At 58.8% G+C, this 17,364-nt stretch overlaps 1 protein-coding gene across 1 annotated transcript; it reads right to left on the bottom strand.

Annotated features, from left to right (window-relative positions):
• Nucleotides 1-1,555: 1,555 nt before the first annotated feature.
• On the bottom strand, nt 1,556-17,188 carry COPE (COPI coat complex subunit epsilon). Its single transcript, XM_017674505.3, has 10 exons — nt 17,019-17,188; nt 11,107-11,169; nt 9,671-9,771; nt 6,904-7,056; nt 6,271-6,324; nt 5,760-5,841; nt 4,411-4,566; nt 2,723-2,791; nt 1,841-1,915; nt 1,556-1,718 (listed from the first exon to the last, which is right to left on the bottom strand). Exons 1-10 carry the CDS (start codon nt 17,142-17,144, stop codon nt 1,671-1,673), a joined length of 927 nt encoding a protein of 308 aa, XP_017529994.3. The 5' UTR covers nt 17,145-17,188; the 3' UTR covers nt 1,556-1,670.
• Between the last annotated feature and the right edge of the window lie 176 nt (nt 17,189-17,364).

The raw sequence follows: 17,364 nt of genomic DNA, 5'->3' as shown, positions 1-17,364 counted from the left end.
GATCCCCTCTCACCTTCAAACTTCTAGGAACATCACCTACTTGGTGCACCGTGACCCCTCCATCACTCTTCGCCTCGGCCCTTCCCACCATCTGCCCGGCGCACCTCCTACTCACTATTCCTGAGCGTGAGCTCTGTGTGGGCGGCGAGTGGTTCACCAGGCATATCAGCTGGATGCAACAGGCCCAGCACATGGGGGACGTAACGCCCGCCTGGACTGATCAAGCATTAAGGCTCAGCCAGAGGCCAGAGACATGACTGATGCCATGGCCAGCCGAGCATGCAGAGGGGGCTTGGTAGTCCCAGGTGGGCTAGTGCCCCCATAGGTCCAGCTGAGCCTTTGGAGCAGCCTTGGACCCTCCCAACCCCCCCCCCCCCAGGGCTATCTGGTCACCATAGCACCCATCAGTAATGGGAGAGGCGCCCCCATCCCCCACCCCCCAGCCTGTTCTGCCTCTAGTTTCACTCTGGCAGGTCCAGCTGGGAGGTGGCCAGCTGGTGGGTGCAGGGCAAGAGTGGCAAGCAGCTCTTGGTTCTGGCAGCTGGGGCCCAGGGGCCCAGTGAGGGGCTACTGAGGTCCCGAAGTTGGTGCTGGTTCCCTGCCCCACTGGGGAGGACAGGCCTCCCCTCCCCTGGGGAGTTCATCCCAGGGCCTCCCGTTCCCCACCTGCCCCCGCCCCCCGACTGATGCCCCTGGGAGGCCTTCTCTGCCACCTCTCCCTATGCTGAGCTCCCCAACTGGGCATGGCAGGGCGAGGGCGGACTCTGCCGCTGGGAGTCCCTTGCTTTGTGTCCTGTTCTGCTAACCAGGGACCCAGTTTCAGGCAGCCACCTCAGAGCCACATGAGGCCAAGTGCTGGGAACCCAGGTCTTATCTCCTCCCTGGGAGAACCACAAGCACTGGCCTAGGGATAAAGGGCACACAGCCCTATCCACTGCACTGAGCCCAGAGTGGCCTCAGGGCCTTTGCATGCTCATCCTCCCAGAACCTACCCTGGCAGCTTCCTCTGATTGGTGGCTACAGCTCCACGGTGACCTCATCTGAGAAGCCCAGCCAACCCACCCCTGCCTGCCCACCTCCCTGTCCTACGGCTGCCTCTTATGGAAGGTGCCCACTGTGAGTTTCTCTCCCTGGGCTGGGGGCTCAGTGCCTCTGCCACTGTGGCATTCCTGCACCCATGGCCCCAACTACAACAGGTCTGTTTTGGTGAATGATTCAACAGAGCAAGAAGCAGAGGACTGGTGGGGTGGTTCAATTCCCTGCACACCCCCTCCCCACTTGGCCCAACTCACGCCTGAGCACTTCCCACCTCCCTCACCACCTACAAAACCTGGGGTCCTGGGTTTGAGTCCTGGTGCCCTTCCTGAGGGTTGTGACCGCTCACTCCTAGATACCACCTGGGCTTGGGGGAGTCTGCACAGCTGCTGCTCACACAACCTGGTCTCCAGCACCTCCCTTCCAGAACAGTCCTGGGAAATGGTGTCTGGGACCCTCCTGTCTGAGCCTTGGTTCCCACCTCCCAAAGTGGCCTGAGCAAACACGGGTCAGACAGGGATCCTGGGAGTGGAGACATTTATTGACAGGAGGGCTGGGCTCTGCCTCCGGGCAGAGGAACAAAGGGGGTGCCCAGCAGGAAGGCAGCACGGGTGGCTGAGGAGTCTGGGCCAGCCTCAGGCGCTGGGCGCGTACTGCAGCACCAGCCGGTCAAAGTCGTTTTCCTTCAACGCAGATGGGGTGGGGGCAGAGACAAGGGAGAACGTGAGCCGGGCCCAATCCCAGGCCTTCGCTGGCGCAGCCTGGGGTTCTGGGGCTTGGGGACGGGCTGCCCACACAGGCTCACCTTGGCTTGGTATTCCATGATGAAAGGGTGGGACCTGTGTGAATCCTTCAGCTGGGACAGGTAGCGGTTTGTCACCTGTGGGGGAGGCGAGGTCAGATTAGCTAAATGGGGTACCCCTTGGTGGCTCTGACCCACGTGCAGGGGGAGGGCTAGGGCAGGGTCTGCCTGGCTGACTCCAGGCGGGAGGCCTAGGGTCCCCATATTCCCTCTATCACCCCATCCTGGAATCAGGCTGATGACAGAAGGCCCCCAGGGTTGGGGGCACAGCACCTGGAACAGAGCCTGCACTCCACATGTAGCTGGAAGGTACCCCACGGGGTTCAGGGGAGTGGGCTGGGCAGGGACCCAGGCCCTGGGAGAGGTCAGACTGCAGGGGACAGGGACATGGGTTGCTCTGGGCACACTGTATGGAGTCACCCAAGGCCTGGGGACTGGAATCTGGACCCCAGGCAGGGCCCTTGCTCCCGGCCTCACCACACACAGGCCCAGCTTTGACCCCCATGGGGTCACATCTCCCTGAAGACTGGGGGCGCACTGATGCTTCTGCAGTGAGGAGGAGCTGCCCTACCCTGCGCCTCCAGCCTGAGGCTGCTAGGGGCCCTTCCACTAGGCTGAGCGGCCGCCATGAAGTCTTGGGGTGGGCCCCAGTCACCTGCATGGAGCGCTGCTCCGGTGCCCCCCTCCCCGTCCTCCGATGGCAGCGGGCGCCTGGGCATTGCTCCCCTGGGCCCTTTTCCCTGTCCCGCTGCCGTCCCCCCACCCAGAGACGACACAGGCTCAGGTCCAACCTGGAGACCCCGAGCTTCCTCTGGAGCTGGGGCCGCACCAGAGGCTGCCACTGACCCAAGGCTGACACCCTGGGAACCTGGCTAGGGGGCTTACCTCAGGGGGCTTGCCCAGGTGCTGTGACAGGACGATGAGGTTGATCAGTGTCTCTGGGTGGCCGCTATCCTGGAAACGGGGTGGGGGGATAGCAGACGGGCAGGGTCAGCTCCTCCAGGCCCCCAGCTCGGCCTGCTCACGCCCATCTGGGGCAGGAGGATGCCCCCACTGCCCCAGGGTAAGGACTGACGTGACCTCCCAAAGTCACATCCCCAGAGGGAGAGCAGAGACAAGGCTGTGAGATGCAGAGTGTCCCTACACTGGCCGCTTGGCCGGGTGGTGGCCTCAGGGACACCTCTGCCCAGGGAGCAGTGCGGCCCTGCTGCGGAGCCGTGGGCCTCCGCACCTCCCTACCTCCCCACTTGGCCTCCCCTGCAGAGCAAGCTGGGATATAATTTGGGAGGGGTATATTTATCACGCCAGCCTCAAAGTAACAGAGCCCAGCCGGCGGGTGGCCTCAAACGCTACCGAAGCCGAGCTCTCCCTCCTGCTGCAGTCATGCGGTCTGAAACCACTGGCAGCCCCTGCCGGCCCTGCCTGCTCTCCAAGGGCCTTGGCAGGAAGTTGCTGGGAAATTACCAGAACCACCAGGCAGTGACCCCACCCCACCCACTGTGCCGGGCTCCGAGGCCCAGGCAACCCTGGGAAGCAGCCCAGCCACTGCTTCAGCTAGGATCCCCAGAATCTGCAAGGTGGCTGCAAGGCGGGGATGCTGGGGGAGCCCCGATGGTGCACTTGGGACAGATGCACCACCGGGGGTGCCCCGCCATGCAGGCTCCATGGCTGCACGGGCCCTGGCCTCCCACACGGCCACAGCTCCACCCCGTGGCTGCCCTTCTGGGAGGAGATTCAACCCCTCCCTGCCACTGTCTCCTCAGCTGCTGTGACAGGGACAATGGCGCACACCCACAGAAGCAGCTGTGAGGTGGTCACAAAAGAATGAGAAGGAGGAACAAGAATACTTGTGGCAAGTGGTCAGGAGCACACCGCGGCCACAGGTACAGGGATGAGCCGATGCCCTGGGGTGCCTGAGGCTGCCGGCGGCTCAAGGCCACAGCAAACCAGACCAGGTGGTGTTCCAGGAGATGAAGACAGATGGGAGTCATTCACCTGGGGACCCCACTGCTGGGACACGGAGAGAGAGAGCATGCCAGCCTGGCCCTGACAGACCCTGCAGAGAGGCACAGCAGCCAGGGCTGCATGACGTAACATAATGTGACCTGTCAGCTGGGAGGAGAAGCCCAGGGCCGCCCTGGGAGGCCACCACTCGTGGTCCCTCTTCACAACAAGGACAGACCTGGGCAACACCTCTCATCTGCAGCTGGCTCTCCCTTTGGTAACAAATGACAGGTGTCTCCCCAACGTGCAGACGCAGGTGAGGGGTCACGTTGAGAGGCCCCCAGACCAAGCAGCTAAGGTGACATCCAGGAGGGGCCCGACATGCATATCCACTCAGCTCAGGCACAGGTTGACGGGACCCGCCCATTTCCAAGAGAAACTGGAATTGGCATTTTTATTTGCAATCCCAGTTTTCAGCTGATTTGGCATTAAAATCCCATGTGGCCAGATGGCAGACCCGTGGGGTCTCTGCTGTACCCACCGGTCTGTCCGCCTCTCCAGCAAGCCCGATCCCCATGCCACCTGCTGTCCCCACTTTGGGCCCCGGGGTGTGGGCTGGGCCACCCTACCTTGTCCAGGGCCTCCTGCAGCACGCCCTCGGCGGCCTCCCAGCGGCCCTGGGCCATGTGGCAGGCTGCCTGTCCATTGAGCAGCAGCAGGGTGGGTGAGCACTTGTCTGCCATCTCCTGGAAGATGTAGTAGGCATCCTGCAGCTTCTCGCCACCCTGCGGGGTCAGTTCTCCTGTCACCGTTTTGTCACTCCGCTTCCCTCTGCCATCTCCCTCAGGGTTGGGTGAGGCCAGCACTTTGCTGAGGTGACCCTGGTGTGGCCGGCCCACAGCAAGCACTGCTTGGACACCTCCCTGTGCAACCCACGCCCTGCTGAAGGGGCTGAGACAGCACACAGCCACCCCACACCCGGCAACCCCAGACCTCTGTTTACAGACTTGAGGCTGAAGCTTCCAGAAGACAACCTGCAACCTGGCACAAGAGCAACCAGGCTGGGGTCAAGCTGGGAGCAGTGGGTGACACAGTCCATCAGAGGCAACCTCGGCCCTACGACCAGCAGCCCTGACCCCAACCATCAGGTTCTGTCTGTCTGCTGAAGATGTAGGGCAGCCTGAGACCAAGATGCCCTTGTGAAAAAGTGCAAGGCTAGAGGAGAGAGCTGTCAGGTTCGCCCCACAGAACCACATGGGTTTTGGAAAGTGGCCTGAGCAAGGCCTCGGCTCCCCAAGGGCAGTGTAGACACATGCAGACGAGGAGCACATGTTAAAAGACTTGCACAATGGAGCAACTCAGAGAAAGGAAGCCAAGTGCCCAAAGCCAGAAAGGGGGCTGTTGCTGGGAACTGGGGGCCCAGGTATGCGGGGCGGGAGGGGGCTGGGAATGGGGGAAACTGTGAGGGGGCCACTGGCAGCGGCCCAGTGCCAGGAGCTAGGAGCCCAGGCATGTGGGGCAGGAGGGGGCTGGGTGTGGGGGAGGCTGAGGGGGGCTTGCAGGAGTGCCCAGTGCCAGGAGCTGGAGGAAAGCCGAGCAGCAGCCAAGCCCAGGGTGGGCCCTGGAAGACTGTGAGCTGCCAGGCCGGCCCTCTCGGCCTGTCCCGTGGGAGCAGCACACAGCCTGTCCCGAGGCACCCTGGTTCATTCACTGGCTCTGGCTGAGCCGTTCAGCTTCAGCGAAAAGCCCAGCATGGGGCCGAGGCTGAGAAGTGGGGAACATGCCAGGGGTACTCCAAGCTAGGGGGTCCCCCTGGGGGATGGGGACCCCCAAAGGAAGCAGAGGGCCCTGTGCCCATGGACCCCCACACCTGCACCCCCCCTCCGGAGAGGCTGGCAGCACTGGGCACAGGGACACAGGTCCTCCGAGCTGCCTGACGCTCCTGCCCCTGCTTCACCCTGCAGGCCCAGGGCCTCACCACGGCCAGGTTGACCCAGGCAGTGGCCAGCTGGGTGAGGGGGGCGTCCTCGTCCTGGTCCTGCATTCTCTTCAGCTCCTTCCTGGGGGCAGAGGGGACAGGTGGGAGGGGTCTGGGCGGCCTGCACTCTCTGCTCACGAGGCGCACACACAGGCACCTCGCAGCCCCAGCCTAGCCAGCCCCTCAGCTAGAGTCATCCTGAAGCCCACGCAACCCTGCCCACACAGGGAAACTGAGGCATGGACCGTGCCACACTTTGTGCTGGGCAACAGCCTGCAAGGAAGGGCAGGTAAATGGCAGCGTGTCCCTCAACGGACTGGAGAAGAGTAACTAGACCCATGCCCGCACCACCGATGCCCAAGACCTCAGAAAAGGTTTGAGGGTGGTCCCCATGTTGAGTGCCCCTTACAGGCAGAGGCCTGGCTTTGGGGTCCTGATGTGGCCATTGCTCAGACACCCCTGACACACAGGCCTGAGCCTGGGGGCCCAGGTGGGGACAGTGGGTGCTTACCGGGCGAGGTCCAGGCGGCCCAGCTTCAGCAGGATCTGCACGGTCATGGCCATGCTGTGGGGAACATGACCCCGCACCCAGATCAGCACGAGAAATGCTCTTGGAGCCTGCTGCCTCCTTAGCTGTGTGCACCCCTATTTCCAAACCACTGCAAATGCCTTTCTAGATGAGGTGGGATGTAAACAGGTAAGGAACGTGTGGTGACTGACTGACGGAGGGGAAGCAGGCACCAGAGAGCTCAGGGTGGAAGGCGGTGGCGCCCTCCTGGCCGCAGTGTAGGGGGCTCCAACACCCCAGCCTCGAAAGGCTCTGACTGCAGGCCAGCCCAGGGGAAGGCCTGCAAAGGCCAGGGCCCAGGAACACAAGGCTTCGTGGGGGTGGGGAGTGGGTAACAGACACCACGGGCAGCCACAAAGGTGCTCTCTGCTCTGCTGTGGGGAACAGAGGTTTTCAGCCCCAGGCTCTGTGTCCTTGGAGCAGGGGTGCAACAGTGCAGAAAGGAGGGTGTCCTGGGCAGGGAATGGGAGCTATCGCTGCGACGGGAAGCCTGGGCCCCACCACCTTTTAGGGCGGCACCCCCATTCCCATAATGATGGCCAACAAAGCCCTGGCGGCCTGGGCGGGGGCGCTCACCACTCCAGGCCATCCCCCTGGTGCAGGGTGCGCAGTGCTGTGTCCAGGCTCTGCTCGTGAAAGTAGATGGAAGCAGCTGTCAGTAGGAAGGCGTTGCTGCTCACGTCTACACTCCTGCTCATTTCCCGGTCCAGCGCAGCCACGATGACATCCCTGCCAGACAAGGCTGCTCAGGGCTGGTGTGGACAGCAACCTGGCCCTCTTGGGAGGGGCAAAGCCCAGAGAGGGCAAGTCAGGGCCCCAGGGACACACAGCAGCGGCAGGCAGAGCAGGCCCAGGTCTCTACAGAGCCGCGCCAGTGCCAGCCTCACTACCTCCCACAAGGTACTTCTCACCCCACAGACAGATAGGTAAACCAAGGCTGGAAGGAGTGGGGCTAGGAGTTTCAGACCTTGAGGGAGATGTGATACAGGAAGGGCTGGACCCACTGAGCACAAAAGACAACCCAGAACTCAGGCTCCCCTGGCCCCCTGAGCTGGGGGACTGTGGTGTCCACACTGCCCCAGGACATGGAGGGACAGGAGGATTCATCAAGGATGCCTAGTGGGGACATGAGGCTGCACAGGTGAATCTCACACCAGTGACATGCTGCCTTCCTGAGGAGGCCAGGCCAGTGGTCCCCACCCAGTGGGCCCGGGGCTCCTGGCAGGTGGGCAATGTGCTGGGCTGGGGGTTGGGCTGGAGTCGGGGCTCAGCAGAGGGTGAGAGGGTGTCCCTACAGGCCCCAGGATGCCCAAGCCGTGGTCTGCTTAACCAGAAATCAGCCAGGACCCGCTGCTTCAAAGGGCTGCTGAGCAGTTGGCAAGGGAAGACAGGCCAGGCCCAGGCCCTGGGCCCCCACCTCTAGACAAGAGCTCCTCCATCAGGAGGTGCCTGGTGCACAAGTGACTTCAACTCTGAGCTGGGTCCTACTTTTTCGGGGTGGGTGGGGGGCATACACATTGCACACAGGCTGTGGTACAAGGAGGGCTGGTCTGCCTCGATCCTGGCACCCACTGCCTGCTGTTATCACCATACCATCAGTGCACGGTGCGCTGTCACTGTGACAAACTGTCATTGTCCTTACAAGCTCCAGTGCTGCTCCACTGTCTACAGCCAGGTCTTCAAGGGGCAGCAGTCTGAGCTGCTGCACTGCCTTCTCCCTAAGGACCCACCCTTCCCTGGGCTTTAGGTGGGTCCTCTTCTGTAATGCTCGCAGCAGCCACCACTCCTGAGAGGCCCTGGGTCCCCTCCTCTTCTGAAAGGAGAACGGGGCTGGTAACCCCAGCTAGTGAATTGTACAGCGGGAGAAATGATGGCCTCAGGAGCCACCTTAGTGGTCTGGGGCTGCTGTAAACAAAGCACCATGAACGAGGGGCTTAAAGCAACAGGAACTGACGTTCTCCCCGTTCTGGAGGCCACAAGTCGGGTGCCAAGCCGTGGGCGGGCCTGGCCCCTCCCGAGGGCTCCAAGAGCGAACCTGCCCCAGCCTCTCCCGGCCTCCAGGGCGGCCGACAGTCCTTGGGCTTGTGTATCACCCGATATTGCCTCCATATTCATGTGGCCTTCTATGTGTCTTCTGAGGACACCAGTGACTGGCTTTAGGGCCCACCCTCTATTCAGAATGATCTCAAGATTCTTAACTAATTGCATCTGTGATGATCTTGTTTCCAGTGAGGTCATGCTCACAGGTTCTGGGGTTCATTCAGCTGCCGCTGCTGACAAGTAAACCCTCCCGAGCCTTGGGCCTCCCAGGAGACGGGATGCAGGGGCTCCCTCCCAGGTGCACAAGTGGGGGGTCAAAGCAGGGTCTCACCTACACTGGGGACCTGCAGGTGGCCACAGTGGCCTAGGAGGGAGGGGTGGTGCCAACGAGGTCATGACCATTTGCTGGTCCAAGGAGCTCCACTGGGCAGAGAGCTGGGAAGGCCTCTCTGAGGCGTCTTGGGAATGTAAGGGATAGTCTGGGGGATGGTGGGGCCTAGGGGCTGTGGGGGCCCCACAGAGCAGAGGTCTCTGTCATGGGCTGTAGCACCCAATGTCCTTCTATGCCAGCCACTCTCTGGGGAGCACTCTACCACCCTAACCCCAGGGGCCTGGCAACCACCCCATTCTTAGGGATGGGAGAAACCAAGGGGCCAGGGGGCCGTGGAGCATGCTGGGTGGGGCTGGTGCCCCCACCTGAGGGGCTTGAGCTCCTGTGCACCTGGGCAAGCACCCCAGCTGGTGAGGGACTAGCCCATGCAAAGGCCCAAGCAGGGCGGGAATGTGTGCTGTCTCGGACCCCATACTTGGCAGCCAAGTGTTCCCAGTCTAGTTCTGGGATGCTTGGTCCTGGCATGGCAGGTAAGGACTATCCTGGCTTCCCTGGGCTACAGGAGGTGGGCAGGGCTTCTGAGTGCCCACAGCCCTGACCCCCACCTCCCCTGGCCACTGCCACGGAGAACTTGACAATCACTGGTCTGTGGCTCAGAGTGAGTATTTGGCATGTCCCTACCCGCCCTCCACCTGGCTGGTCTTCTAAGGGAGGCAACGGGCAGGCAGGGCAGCCTCCACCCTGATACACCGAGGGCCTAGGACTCTCTGCGCTGTGGGCTACAGTGCGAGGCTGTCTGTTCAGGGGGCCCCCCGAGTCCCTGAGGACATCTGCACACGTGTCCTCATCTCTGACCGCCCCCAGGCCCTTGCAAGGCAGAGGCCACCACTGCCCCCCACTGTGCAAGTGGGGGAAACTGAGGTTCAGGTAGGAGGGACACCCACCCAAGCCCACCATGCCTGCCATCCTCACCTCTGGCTGTCGCTGGCCAGGTACTCAGCAAACATACGCACAGCCTGGAGCTCAGGGGCCGAGGAGGGCTTGATCTCGTCCAGGACCACGCCGTACTTCCTCTGTGGTCAGGACAAGTGGGCGGTCAGCTGTGCCTGCCCCCCTCCGTGGTTTATACGTCCTAAACACACGAGGGGTTCACAGGGCTCCAGCATCACACTGGTGCGGCCCCAGCACCCTGGCCCCCGTCAGCACCCCGCCTGCTGGGTGCCAGTCTCGTGGCACTATGGACTCCAGCACGGCAAGACTTGCCCACCAGGCCCTGCCACCCCCTTCTCTAGCTAGACTCTGGCAACTCACCGTACAGACCCCAGAGGTGAGGTGACAGGGTAACGGCCCTGCCAGCTCAGGGGTCGGGGTGTCAGCCGGGGGCATGGGTCCTGGACAGGTGCTTCTATAAAGCAGAACACATCCCTTCCCTAGTAACACCCAGGCCGTGTGTCACTGTTGGGCGTGCCAGCTGTTACTGCTGGGAGGAAAGCTGGAGTCAAGGCCCATCTTTCACTATGTTCCTTTCTAGATAATCTAAATGTCTTCATCGTCATGCACATGCATTCTTTTTAAAGTCATATACATGTATGTGCAAGTACACACGTATGTACGAATGCATGTCAAGGAGATTCTGGGGCACCCCTCTGTTGGGAGCCACACACACTGGCTGGGCTTGTGCTTCACTCTTGGGGACAGAGGGTGGACAGGCCTGGTCAAAAACAGGGTCCCAGCAGGCTCCAGGATGTCCTGCAGAGGGAAGGGTGCCAACAGAACCGGCAGCCACCCAAGGCCTGACATGAGGTGGGGGCAGCTGCTGAGCCACGTGCCCGGGACAGTCTGCAGTCCAGGGCTGAGGCTGGGGTACAAGGCAGGACAGAGGCCAGCAGCCCCATATGTACCGTGGTCCTCGGGGCTGGGGCACCCAGTCCTGTCTGCGCCACCTGGATAGTTTCTAGAATGCAAGGATGCATTCCTACTGTATTCTCTGGACAACACCTAATACCTGGAGTAAACTGTGGACTGTCCAGAGAGCAGTGTCAACATACATTAGTGCATCGACTGTCACAGAAGCACTCCACCAGTCTGAAGTGTCAGTAATAGGAGCTGCCTGTAGGCTGGGGGAGGCGGAAGGTATGCGGAATTCTCTTTACCGTCTGCTTGATTATTCCATAAGGCTAAAACTGTACTAAACACGTAAAATTTAGTAATTATGCAAAAGAAAAAAATAAGAAATCCTGACACTGGCCCTTTGGCCTGCGGATCCAGGACCTCAGTGGCATGGCAGCCTACTTGCCTGCTTAAAGCTGCTGGGCCCTGTCCTTCTTTGCTGGCAGCCCCTGCTTCCACCCGCACCGTTCCTTGCTCTCTGGTCCCAGGGGGGTTGCTGGTCACGGGTCCTTGCTCACCTGTGCAAGGTACGCTCTGTACAGGAAGATGTCCCTCTCCACCTCTCTCTCTGGGCTTGATGGCTGTGGAAAAGGAGGCAGGTCAGGACGGGGGGGTGCCATGTGCTGGACAGGCCCTCAGAGGCCAGGAGCAGGCAAGCTCCCCAGTAGGAGTCTGGGCCCGAGTTCCAGCCCCAATCTTGTCTCTCCCAGGAAGGAGGCTCCTCACCACCCTCATTCCTCTGGGTGAGGGGCAGGGGCACCACAAGTGCAGCTCCTACTCCAGCCACACAGCGAGAAGCCAGGCTGGAGCCCACACCTCTGACCCCTGGACATGTGGCACCCCAGGTGCAGCAAACCAAACAGAGCTGCTCAACAGTCCCGGAGGCCCAAGGATGCTGGGGGGACATGCCCCAGTGCCTGGGTTTGTAAAAGCCGTGAGACAATGCCTGGGAGGAGCCTCATCCAGAAGGGAACGTGTAACTCTGGAGAACAGATGGGACCTGGTGAAATGTGCAGAGCGGACTGACTTTCTGTAACAAATGCTTCCCTGCAGTAGGCTCCTGTTCTGCCTTTGTTCCAAAATACTCTCTACACACAACAAACAGAAGACACCAATGTTCAGAAGTCCTCTCTGGGAGAGAGCAGCTGGGCTGCTTTGGTGCAGGGAAATGTGTCCAGCCTGGGCCAAGCAAGACCTCGGGGATGACTGCCCTGTACTCAGGGACAAGGTCCGTGGGCCACGCGCTCAGCCTAGCCACCACAAAGAGCTGGGAGTGGAAGTGGGGTGACCTCACGCTACGATCACTCTGGGACTGTGATTGCGGGGAAGCCCCCCTAACCCCGACCAGGTCAACCAGAGCCAGGCAAGGAGACCTGTGGGGACTCGGGCAGAGGCTGCGTGTGAGCGGTGGGCACACACCCAGATCTGAGGCAAAGGGAACAGCGTCTTTCTCGTCAAGGGCCTCTTGGCCCCCTGCTGCTTAGGGACAGCCCACCATTGGTGAGCAACGCCATGGAGTAGAGCCCAGGGCCCAGAGCCAGTGCTTCATGGGGGCAGAACCACAGCACCCAGGCCCCTGCACCCCCAGGGGAGATGGGCCAGCAATCCAAAGCCCCCATGCGGCCTGTCCTGCTGCAGCTGAGCGTCTGCCCGTGCGCTTGCAGGGCACAACGCTTACCTGCCAGAAGCCCCCTCCTCCCGGTGACACCTTCCTTCTACTGGGCCCTAAACTGCCACTGGGAACAACCAGTTTAGAATGTGATTCAGAGGAGGCCCTGCCTTAGACAGGAAACCTACTGACCTCCCTGTCAAGAGGTGTCAGGCACACAGCGGTTGCAGGGTTGACATGACAGTTAGGCATGACCCCAGACCCCAGTGCCTGCTGGGTGGAAATGTTCTAGAAGGAGCTGGAAACACCTACTCTGGAAACTGGAGTAAGTCACTGACTGGTGGTCCCTGCTGAGCACTGGTGACTTCCCTATGGCGCATGCCCCTTTGCAGGCTGGTCTCCACCTGCAAACTGGGGTGACCAACGCCTGCAGCAGGGTCACTGGGAGGCCTGCCTCATCAGCATGGGGCTCTGACGCCAGCCCTCCAGCAGCAGCCTCTGAAAGCTCACCAGGAAGCCTGGGTCTTGGGCTGAGTCGGACCCTCCGAGTGGCCCTGGGACCCCCTTTCGTGGAGCGCCTGAGGGACTCCCGCCCGCCACCAGACGAGCGCTGCGCTCCCAGCTGGAGTCACGGAGGGTCTCAGAACCCCGCAAGGCCAGGAGGCGCATCATGCCCACCGATGACACCCGACCCTGGGGTGGCCCCACGCCACCCCCAGGCAGCTTGGAGGTGCAGCCAGGCTGAGGACATGTGGATACTGCGTAGGAAGTCGGTGATGCATGGGGGGCCACTCTCTGCATGGCCATCACAGCCACCTGGCCTCGGGGGCCTGCAGCTCCTTGAGACTTTCTTTGCTGCTTCACCCCCAGAGCCTGGGCAGAGCCTGCCATCTTGTGGGCACTTGAGAAATGTTTGACAAGCGGGAAATGCCATGATGGCGACACGGCGCTACACGGAGCAAAGGGCAATGACAGGCCAGGGGTTCTGCCTGGGGCCGTAGCAGGTGGTGCCTGCCCGAGGCTGCCGGGTGCTGTCACAAACTACCTTGGGCTGGGGGCTTACAACACAGAAACTTACTCTCCTGCAGTCCTGGAAGCCAGAGCCCAAAAGCAAGGTGTCCACAGGCCATGCAGTGGTCCGAGGCTCTTGGGAACGGTCCTTTACCACACTCGGCTTAGGAGGGCTCCAGGCATCCCTGGCTCATGGCCACGACCCAAAACCCTCTGCCTCTGCCTCCTCTGGCTGCCTTGAACCTCTCTTCGGGACACCAGTCACCAAAATCCTGGCAGATCTCACCCAGAGATTCTCCTCGGAGTTATAAATGGAAAGACACACCTTCATGGGGACACTGTCCTGCCCAACACCACCGTTCAGAGGATTTAGGGGCTAAACCCCCTCAAACGGTTCGGTGGGGACGCGCCCCACTCCGCTGGTTTCCTCAGGGAGGACGTCTTGGTTTGGTGCCAGCACATCTTTACCGTATCACCAAACAAGGTGCAGGTCCCTGGGCTGGGCTGCAGTGCACCTCCAGACAGAGGGACCACAGGTCTGGTTTCCACACTGACATCTTCAGCCTCTCTCTACATACACGTCATGCCGTTTCTCACTTTTTGGCAGTGATGTGAAGTTTGCAGGTTATGCCCTGAGATGACTCAAAGAACGTAATGCCACGATGTGAGCAGCACACACACAGGGCAGAGGCTGAAAGGTGTGACGTGAGCATGACGCCGAAATCTCCCAGTGATCCCCACAAGGTGTCACTGTTCCCAGGCGACAGGAGGGGAACCCGAGGCGCAGAGGGGCAGCGACGCGTCCCAGGCGGCAGAGAGAATGCCGCAGAGTCAGACCTGAGCACTGGCCTGTCTCCGTCTCCTCACAGGCTGTGTTATTACCCTGGCCAGGAGGCGTGCACCAACTGTGGTGCTGAGCACAAGGTGGGCCCCACCCCGAGATGTGCAGGCCCGTCCACGGAACCTGGGAACAGCTTACGGAACATCACAAAAGTGACCTCAAGAATGTGATTAAGGTTATGGGCACTAAAACAGGGAGATTGTGCTGGGTTATCTGGGAGGGCCCTGCCTAATCTCAGAAGCCATTATTCACAAGAACTTTAATAGCAGAGAATAGACAGAGGAGCACCACAGGAGGAGAAATCCAGGAGGCCCCAAGCATGAGAAGCATTCGATCCCTGTGGCTACTTCCGAGGACGGAGGGGCCACACGGGAGGGTGAGGATTGGAGAGAAACCTCTAGGTGCTAAGAGTGGCCCCTGGCCAAGAGCCAGCAACCTGAACAAGTCTGGAAGTGGATTCTTCCTTTGAGCTTCCAGAAAAGACCCAGCCTGGCCGACAACTTGGTTTCAGCCTGATGTGAGCCAGTGTAGAACTTCTGACCTAAAGAAATGGCGAGGTAATAAATTTGCTCTGTCTTAAGCTGGTGTTTATGGTAATCTGTCACAGCCATGAGGGTTAGGGGTGCTGACCCCTACACAGTCAAAAATTTGAATATAAGTTCTGACTCCTCAAAACTTTACTAATAGCCTAAATACTGTACAGACTGGAAGCCTTACTGGTAACATGAACAATTAATGCATGTTTTTTATCACATACCATGTTTTTTTTGGTATCGTTAATGTACAATTACATGAACATTATAGTTACTAGACTCCCCCCATAATCAAGCCCCCACCACATACCCCATTACAGTCACTGTCCATCAGCGTAGTAAGATGCTACCAAAGCACCACTTGTCTTCTTTGTGTTGTACAGCCCTCCCCGTGACCCCCTACATTATGTCTGCTAATCGTAATGTCCCTTCTTCCCCCTTATCCCTCCCTTCCCAGGCACTTTCCCTTTGGTAACTGTCAGTCAATTCTTGGGTTCTGTGAGTCTGCTGCTGTTTTGTTCCTTCAGTTTTTGCTTTGTTCTTATGCTCCACACGAGTGAAATCATTTGGTACTTGTCTTTCTCCACCTGGCTTATTTCACTGAGCATAATACCCTCTAGCTCCATCCATGTTGTTGCAAATAGTAGGGTTTGTTTTCTTCTTTGGCTGAATAATATTCCATTGTGTATATGCACCACATCTTCTTTATCCATTCATCTACTGATGGACACTTAGGTTGCTTCCATTTCTTGGCTATTGTAAATAGTGCTGCGATAAACATAGGGGTGCATATGTCTTTTTCAAACTGGGCTGCTGCATTCTTAGGGTAAATTCCTAGGAGTGGAATTTCCGGGTCAAATGTTATTTGTATTTTTAGTTTTTTGAGGAACCTCCATACCGCTTTCCAAAATGGTTGAACTAATTTACATTCCCACACATACCATGTTCTTATGATAAAGTAAACTAAAGAATATGGTTTCTTAAATTGTCGCACACCTTCAAAACATTTTTCAATACGTTTGCTGAGAAAATATTGGCATGTAAGTGGATCCACGCGGTTCAAACTCGTGTTGTTCGAGGATCAAGTGTACAATCATGCCAGCATTATTTCAACAACCCTAACAGCTTCCCGATGCCTGTTTGAGGGTTTATCCTCATTACACAGATGACATGTAGGGAAATCAGAACACTGTCAAAAGCCAGAAGCATGAAAAGCAAGTCTTTTTTATTTTAGAGTCCAAACTGCATCGAACCTTCCGGCTGTCTACATGGAGACATCCACCACACCCTTGCATGGGGCTCCAATGACACCTTTGGAATAAAATCCAGACCCCTGCTCTCTTCATTCTCCATCCTCTCCTCACTCAGCCTGCTTCTGCTAAATCAGCCTTGATTATCCCACCCAAGCTCATCCTTCCTTTGGCACCTCTGCAGCAACAATTTGTGGGATTAGATGCTTCAGTCTCAGATTCAAATGACAGACACAGCCTGATCTGACCAACACCACACACGACAGGCCCCAGGCCCGTTCTGCACCTCAGAACCTTTTCTCTCCAATGCACCTCCTTACTTGTTTCCTCTCTTTAGAACACTAGACTGGGAGGGAACATCCAGTCTGCCAAGTTCCCTGCTCTTAACAATTCTCCAGTGGTTCACTTCAAAGTGTCAGTGACATGTTAAAGTGTTAGTAATGTCCACATCCCTCCCTAAAAGCTCCTGCTTTTACGACCCATCTCCCCTCTCCCATCACCTGCTGCCCGGGCCCTGCCTTGCAGGGTAGCTGGCACACAGCCAAGCTCATTCCCACCACTCTCCATCCCACCACTCTCCATCCCACCACTCACCCGCAGCAACTTCTTTATTTACTTGTTTACTTTATCTCCCTTGCGAGGCTGAGTTTTCGGAGAGATGGAACTTTTATCTATTTTGTCACTGCTTTGGCCGTAGCACGAATATACTATCTGGTCCACAGAGGTGTTTAATGAAGAGTGAATGAATGAGCGAATTTGGGGAGAAATAACCGGGCTCACGGGGGCAGGGCAAAGTTGGGGAAGCCATTTCTCTCTTCAAGCGGTGTTCTCAACTGTAAAATGAGAGAAAAACGGCAGTCCCTACTTCATGGGTATTGAGGGCACGGCGGCACAGTAAGCGCAAGAGAGAATTACTGTCCTTATTACCAAAGTGGTAAAAATTGCCTCCCTTACTCAAATGCCTTCCAGGGGGCAGAGTGATTGTTCTAGGAGCAAAAAGTATCATAAACCATTACTGCTTGGGGTTCTCATGGGACAAGGATGATTCACCCGCGCGCTCTGAAGAGATGCGGCGGGGAAAACCGGAGACGAGGGAAGGCTTTTAAAATAACAGCGCCCCCGCAGCCCCCAGGAAGTCGGCCTCCGCCTCCGCCCCCAACGTTCCCCCGCCCCGGAGCGGCCGCACCTTCACTCGCTGCGCCTCGTTGATGCACTGCTGGTAGCTGCCAATGTAGAACGCATTCTTCACGTCGAACAGCTCGTCCACTTCCCCGGAGCTGCCGGAGGTAGGGCCGGGGGCCGGAGGCGCCATATCGCCGGACTCACCCGATCCTCTTCCGGACTTGGACACGTCAGCCGGAAGCAGGGAGCCATCGTGAGGCACGCCGGGAAACGTAGTTTCCTGGTTCCGGCCTCGTTACAAAGATGAGTCAAGGGGACACCATTGAAGGGAATAAAGGACGGAAGAGTAAGTGCGTCTCGCAGGGCTTCTCGGAAGTTGTAGTTTAATTCGATACTACGAACCAATGGAA

The sequence above is a fragment of the Manis javanica genome, chromosome 13 (genome assembly GCF_040802235.1).
Source record: "Manis javanica isolate MJ-LG chromosome 13, MJ_LKY, whole genome shotgun sequence".
NCBI lineage: Eukaryota > Metazoa > Chordata > Mammalia > Pholidota > Manidae > Manis > Manis javanica.
Note: the sequence above shows the minus strand (reverse complement) of the source record. Positions and strands in the feature narration are given on the sequence as shown.